This window comes from Phaethon lepturus, unplaced genomic scaffold, assembly GCF_000687285.1.
Source record: "Phaethon lepturus isolate BGI_N335 unplaced genomic scaffold, ASM68728v1 scaffold22187, whole genome shotgun sequence".
In the NCBI taxonomy this organism is placed as follows: Eukaryota; Metazoa; Chordata; class Aves; order Phaethontiformes; family Phaethontidae; genus Phaethon; species Phaethon lepturus.
The window spans coordinates 1970-8926 of record NW_010551436.1 but is presented as its reverse complement, the minus strand read 5'-3'; the positions used below and the strand labels follow the sequence as shown (position 1 = coordinate 8926).

At 52.9% G+C, this 6957-nt stretch overlaps 2 protein-coding genes across 2 annotated transcripts in view; one reads left to right on the top strand and one right to left on the bottom strand.

Moving 5' to 3' along the window:
• The first annotated feature begins 79 nt into the window (after positions 1-79).
• On the top strand, positions 80-2893 carry NAT9 (N-acetyltransferase 9 (GCN5-related, putative)). Its single transcript, XM_010290924.1, has 6 exons — positions 80-156; positions 941-1050; positions 1954-2094; positions 2317-2376; positions 2563-2657; positions 2747-2893. Exons 1-6 carry the CDS (start codon positions 80-82, stop codon positions 2891-2893), a joined length of 630 nt encoding a protein of 209 aa, XP_010289226.1.
• A 3931-nt stretch (positions 2894-6824) lies between these two features.
• The window catches only part of SLC9A3R1 (solute carrier family 9, subfamily A (NHE3, cation proton antiporter 3), member 3 regulator 1), a gene marked incomplete at its 5' end in the record, with an annotated part of 1668 nt that continues 1535 nt past the window's right edge, over positions 6825-6957 (bottom strand). Inside the window, 1 exon segment of the mRNA XM_010290923.1 lies at positions 6825-6957. This exon segment is cut by the window's right edge and continues 13 nt beyond it. Within this exon segment, the coding sequence (XP_010289225.1) occupies positions 6825-6957 (133 nt within the window).

Here is a 6957-nt window from a genome sequence, read left to right as displayed (position 1 = left end):
CCGGCGGGTACCGTGCCCTCCCTTGGCATCGCTGGAGACACGGAATGGGGTGCTGGGTCTCTCTCTCGGTGCAGAGGCCATGAAGATTAACCAGGACACTGTGCTGCAAGGACAGAGGGTGACCCTGGTGCCATACACTTCTGCACACGTGCCCCGGTACGTGGCTGGTGTTCTCCTCCGATACTCTATGCTGATTCACTTCTCTTTTTAAAGGGAGCGGTGTTCAGAAAGGGTGCTGGCTTGGCAGCTGCAGGGCCTTCCCCCTGGGAACCGCACAGCGGAAAGAGCACTCGTAGAAAGGCAATCGGTTTTGCCCTCCGTGCCCAGCAGCAGTCATCCCTGGCAGGTCTCTGCTCTTTGCCAGGCCTGCTGACAAAGAGAACTCCATCTGCACCACTGTTCACCCATGGAAAGGGAAATACCTGGGTGTGAGTGAGCTGCCAGCAGTTCTCCTCTTAATTGTTGTCTTTGCCTAATGACAGTGGAAGAGCAAAACTTCAATGTGTAAAGCCAGGTGGATGTTTGGTAAATTAGAAGGCGGCATGCTGGCAGTTTGTAAAGTGCTGGCCTGGACAGCTGCAGCCTCAGCGCAAAGCTGCCAGTATTAGTCATTTTGTCAGTGTCTGGGAGATGCTGTATCAATCTCAGTGGGGATGAAATGCACCAGAATGCAATGCTCAGTACTTTTAAAAACATCAAGTTTGCATCGGGCACTCTTCAGACAAAGCTACAGGATGGACAAACTTGCTCAATTTCCATGGAGAACACCAATTCCTATGTTAGATAAGCAAAAGAGCTTGTGGATACTTTTAAGTTGCCGTGAATGCCAGGCTAGTGTTTCCAGAACCAGTTTATGACAGCCTGATCCTTAGAGCGCTTGTGGAAATCAGACTGCGATGCTGTGATCAGGCAGTGATCTGGTTCTGGGTCCCATTGTCAGGTACCATGAGTGGATGCAGTCAGAGGAGCTGCAGCGCCTGACCGCCTCTGAACCACTCAGCCTGGAGCAGGAGTATGAGATGCAGCGCAGCTGGCGGGACGACGCAGACAGTGAGGATCTTAAACATTTTCTAAGGGTGGGTGGGAATGGTGAGCAGGTCCTTTCTGTCCTGTAAAGGACTCACAGTGGGCTGAGACTGCCTGGTGAGTGGGCTCTAGTTGCTGAAGCAGAGGGAATGGGAGACCTTCTGCAACAGCAGGTACGAACTAGCTTTCTGTTTGTAGCTGGTATATGCTTAGGGAAGTACAGCATGTCCTTTTTATGCAGTTTTTCAAAGATTACAGTGATTTACTTCCCACAGCATTATCTGCTGAGCTGCTCCTGCACAGTCAACACTCCCCAGGTCTGGTCATTGTAAAAAGGTGGAAGGGGGTTGTATTTTTCCTTGAGAAATCGAATTACTTTACCTGGTTGAGGTGTGCTGACTGAATTGGTTCCCTGGCTTTCGTACAGGTAATGAATCACTGCCCATAAAAGCCTGGTAGAAGTACAGTGAGCTGCAAAATAGTGAGGCTGGCAAAGACCTCGGTCTGGAACATTTGTCTCAGCTGGCATTAAAAGCCTTACTCAAAGCAGCAATAATATGGACTAGGTGAATCACTAGGTCTCGGTCTCTTGTGCACCAAACAATTCTTTGCCCAAACTTGCTGCTGAGCGAGACAAGGCAGGGAGACCTGAGACATGGGATGGAAGCTTTCATGCTCCTTAAATAGACTATTTCTAGTCTTGGTGTCTGCGTCATCCTCACAACAGGTTTTTCAAAATATGTCTCATTTCTATGGATGAGAGCAGGCACACTTGGCGTGGGAAGCCCAATTATTAGCTCTTCCTCACTATTAACATGTGGAAACTGTTGTTCCTCTGTCCATTGCATGCCTTTCATTTCATCCTTCAGTAATTTGTGAATAACTCTCAGCATGCCCTGAAAATGCTGCTGTTTTTGTTTTCCCCAGAGTGCACCTTCATTGTGCTGGACACGGAGCGGTGGTTCGGGCAGGCGGGTGCAGAAGAGGACTGCATGGTGGGGGATGTGAATATCTTCCTCACCGACACTGAGGATCCGACTTTGGGCGAGATTGAAATTATGATTGCAGGTCAAGTTGTTCTTCATAGCTTGGACCTTTGTCACCATGGCTAAAGCCAGATGCAGACAGATGTTCTGTACAGCAGCTTTTTATTCTCATTGCTTTACCATGGCTGTTCGTCCCGCTTGGCACCCTTTGCTGGCCCAGGTCACAGTCTCTTCTGAGAAGTGTCCAGCATGGCTGATTTGTCTCATGTAACTGGATACTGACTTCTGTGGCTCTCTCTTTCAGAGCCCAGCTACCGAGGCAGGGGTTTTGGCAAGGAGGCAACTCTAACGATGCTGTCCTATGGTAAGAGTGGCTCAATGCATAGGAATGGGAGTACAGTTGAGATGTGATCTAGAAGCACATGCTTCGAGTGATACAGACAGGGTAGTAAGGGATGCGTCTGCCCCAGAAATTGGGAGTCCTGTGCTTTCATAGATGGGGCAGCCGAGCAGGTAATACAAATCCTTCTCTTTCTGATGTCTTTTGCAGGAGTGAGAAACCTGGGGATCACCAAATTTGAGGCTAAGATTGGTCAGGAAAACGAAGCCAGTATCTGCATGTTCAAAAAGCTTCATTTTAAAGAGGTGCGGTAAAAGCCTGTCTTCTACCTGAGAACGTGAGCAGCGTTTGCCCTGTGACCGGGATTGAGCTGCTTTTCCTCTGTATGGTACAGGTTGCTGTGAACAGCGTTTTCCAAGAGGTGACGCTGAGGCTGGATGTCAGCGACCAGGAGAGACGATGGCTCCTGGAACAGACCAGCCATGTGGAAGAGAAGAGCTACATTGAACTGAAGCTGCCAGCTGAGGTGCTGGAGACCTGACAGGCATATCCAGACACAGGCCTGGTTTCCAGGGAGGAGTTGGACTCTGTTGCGAGGTCTGGATGCAGAGGACACCAGTGAGCCAACAGTGCACTTGACTGTTTTGATCTGTCTCCTTCGGTTACTTTGTCATCTTGTCAGCTTTGCACCTTATTGCATCAGCCAGGATTACTGCCTGAAATTTGGACCTGGAGAACAGCCACTAATTCACAGGCTTGACTAGGAATGGCTGTAACTTTAACATGCTGTTCCAGCAGAGCCTAAAATCACCAGCAGTTAATTGATTCCTGTTGCGACCAGTTTCTGGACAAGCAGCACCCACTGTTCCTTCTTCCACTGCCCTTAGAGCAGGATTCATCAGTTCGATAGAGGCAGTCTCAGTGCATTGGTAGCTCAGTTTGTTTTGAATAAAAAAACCTGACCAAAATCTGTGGTTTCCCCAGAGCTATCTGGGAGCAGCAGGGCTTGGCTGCTCACTTTGGCTGCTGAAGGAGTGGTTAGAAGCTGTAAAGGACAGCAGAGGCTCCTTGAACCCTATTTTCTGGGGTGTGGTAGGTTGCAGGGGGAGCACTGCCAGGTGCTGGAAGCAAGAGGCCCAGGTATGGGTGAGCACAATCAAAGGGCAAGTGCTGTTAACATAACGAAAATTATTGCAATCAGCCAACCAAGACACAAGCAGACCCTCACCACGATCACTGCGTAACAGGGACTGGCAGCTGCAGGAGGCTGCTGAGACAAAACCCTGTGCTGAGTTTCAGGACCACGCTTTGGCATGCTGCTGCCTGTTAGAAGTGTGGACCTGGAACCTCAGGCCATCATTGAAGGGATATTGCACTTCATTTTACCAGGCTGCTTCTATGAAAGCAAGGAGGAGGAGAACACAGCTGAAAGGACACAGAATAGTGATCCCCTGCTTCAAGGAAGCTCAGGACTTGCTCTGCTGAGCCTGGAGGCTCCATTCATGCTCTCCAGTAAGATGAATGGGGGGAAAAATACCTCTTACTGGGGTAGATAGACATATTTAGGGCAGGAGTTAGCCAGCCAGCCTCCTGGAGAGGAGATCTGTTGCTGAAGGAGAGGCACTTGCCTGACTCCCTGGACAGACTCTTTAATGCAGTCATTTAGTCTGCCCTGCCCCACACAGCATGCTCCCCACAGCAAGGAAGCTTGCTGGGAGGAGAGGACAGAAGGTAAGGAGGATAACTGACACTCCTCTCCGTGTTTTCCCACTGTAATAGCGGGCGTAATGGCTACTTCTAGAGCAGAAATTATTTGTTCCAATTACAAAGGATCAGGTAATAGCTTTCAGGTTTGCCCAGGGATGTTTTTATGAGAGTGGTAGACTGGAATTTTTAGTGTTGCTGTGCCTGTATTTTTAGGGCCTGGGGGTTTTAAGTTTCCTGATTTTAGTTAATTTAAACACATCATTCCTGTGACTAACATCAAAACCAAGCATGGGAACAGTGTATCATGGTATTTTAAACAAGTACTTAGTGTGGATTTAGTTGTAGCGAAAGCTTTGTGCAGTAATAAGTGAAGAGCAGCTCTACTTCCAGCTGGGATTACCATGACAAGGGCTACTAATCCCTGTGCTCTTCATCACCTGCTGCAGGCAGGAATGGATTCTGTCTCCCAGAACAAGATTTGCAGAACCTGCCAGGCAGACTGCTGCCTGTGTGCTCCTTCCCTGGAGCATTTCATCCCTCGGCCAGAGGAGCAAGGTCAGACTGGCAGGAAAGATGTAGCTGGGATATGCTCCCCTAAAAAGTGACCAAGGTGGGAAAATAATTTTTTAGCCTCTGCTGCCATGGCCAAGACCACAGTGAAACCGTGCTGCCCACCACAGCTCCCCATGCCCAGCTGGTTGCTCTGGAGCCAGCGAGTGCCCCGCTTGGCATCCCCAGTCCCCCGGCAACGCCGGCACGCTCCCTCGCCTCCATGGGCAGCTGGGAAAGGCCTTCACCCCGGCAACCTGAAACAAAGTTGGGTCTGTCCCAGAGCCACAGCCCTCCCCCGGGCTGGGGGGGTCCTGGCGGGGCTCAGCCAGGGTTCCCACAGGGAACCAGTCCCGAGGCTGCTCTGAGCAGGCCAAGATGCTCCCAGGACACTGCGGGTGCCGCCACTCCTGCCCCGCACAGGCAACCCCAGCCCATGGCATCGCACCCCGTCCCAGGCAGGGACGCCCTGCTTGTCCCTTGCTTGAGGGTGGGAATCGAGGGGACAGGGGCTCAGCAGTGCCGCCGCCGCAGAGGATACGACTTTTGAGGACAGGGGAGGTTGAAACAGGCTCCCCCTGCTTCCGGGGGGGTGACAGCCTGCATGTCCCCTGCAGATCTGGTGACCCTTTAACTTGGGCATCATCTGAGCTGCACCCCTCTGCAACAATTCATCTGCTCAGGCTGAGGGACTTAAAAATAGCACTGGGTGCATCCCGGCCCCACCGTGCTGTGGCCCCAGCCTGTTCCAGCCGCAGCACCGTCACCAACCCCACACTGAAAGGCGCCTCTGCCTGCTTTCCCCTGCTTCGCTCCTCAGATGGGGGCTAACACCCATTGATTTAGAGGGACAAGCAACACTTCCCCACCGATCCCCTCTGCCTTTCCCCCAGCCCAGGACACAACCCTGGGGCTCGGGTTCACCTCAACCCCCTCCCAGAGGGGCTGGGGGCATATTTGGGCTGCCCCCAGCAGAGCTGCTGTCCTCCAACCAAGCCAGCAGACATCTTAGAGCCTCCCATCACCCCCTCCCCACACTCCCCAGGGGATTAGAGCCCTTTAATCACCCCGAGGCATTAACTTGCACTGGGACCAGCTGGTCCCTCCCCAACCCCCCAGCCCAGCCCCACTGGGTGCTGAGGGGGCACCCAAACCAGCCCCAGTGTCCCCCGCCACTGGGAGCATTACCTGCCTCTTCCCCCAGCCCCGGCAGCATGGTGAGCCCCAACAAGCCCCCACGCATCCTCAGGCTTTGGAAGGATTTAGCCTTAAACCAGACACGTGAAGTCAGGAAGGTTTATTCCAGTAAACAGAATTTCTCGAGCTGGACAGTATGACAACAACTGATTGTAAAACACAGAAACAAAACATCCACAGGAAGAATTTCCACAAAATATTTTAAAAAAAATAAACCAAAAACAGTGTGATTGGAAAACTCTTATTTTGGAAAAAAAAACAGAGTCTATTGAGAAGCCTTTAAATTAAACAGTGTCGGATTCAAACCCTGACCAGCTCTGTCTCCAGGAGTGAGTGGGAGCAAAGGAGATAATTATTGCTTGCTTTGCTGGCTCCAGACACCCTCTCCTCTCCCAAAATAGCCCCAGGGGCAGGTTGCTGGGGGCTCCCTGCTACGCCGGGCACCCATGTCCCTCCTCACCCCGCTGGGACCCGGGGTTGAAGGGACAGGGTCATTGTGGACGGAGCTTGCCAGGCCAGGGTCAAACACCCCAGGGAGGAATCGCTGCGGTGGGTGGCTGGGCGGGTGGGGTTTGCTAAAAGTCACTAAAAGGCTCAGGTTTTACAGTTAAAGGACAATTTGTGGGGAGAGGGCCGCAAATGGAGATGGGGTTTGGGGTGGGGGAAGAACCAGGGAACAGCAGGGATCAGAAGTGTTGGGCATCGGGCGGCTCCAAATCCCTGATCCGCCCCCCGAGCCCCTGCTTGTGCCTAAGGGGGTGTGCAGGGCTTCAAGGCAGGGCTGGAGGAGCCCCCCAGGGATGGGCTCACAGGAGAGGGCAGCCCCCCAGCACCCCCGGCTCTCTCTAGCCTAAAACCACCGCCCAGGACCCCGCTGCAGGGATGCTCGCTGGCCACCAAGCCCCATCCCTCAGGTCAAGGTGGCAGGGAGCAGCCCCACAGGGGGATGGAGGAGAGGTGGGTGTGAAGCCGGGGGGGGCCAGTGAACCCTCACCCCCCTTACCCCTGCCCCGGGGCCTTCACAGGTTGCTGAACAGTTCGTTTTTCTTGCTCCAGTCCATCTGGGGAGCCCGCTTGCTGGTGCGTTTCTGGTGTGCCCGCTCCTTGGCCACCGCCAGCGGGATGTCGAGGTCCAGGAGGGAGCCAGATGCC

Excerpts from the sequence above, each read along its gene's own strand:
- NAT9 (XM_010290924.1), top strand. The coding sequence starts at position 80 with ATGAAGATTAACCAGGACACTGTGCTGCAAGGACAGAGGGTGACCCTG. Across the intron at positions 1,051-1,953 it reads CTGGCGGGACGACGCAGACA|AGTGCACCTTCATTGTGCTG; the intron begins GTGAGGATCTTA and ends TGTTTTCCCCAG. Across the intron at positions 2,377-2,562 it reads TCTAACGATGCTGTCCTATG|GAGTGAGAAACCTGGGGATC; the intron begins GTAAGAGTGGCT and ends TGTCTTTTGCAG.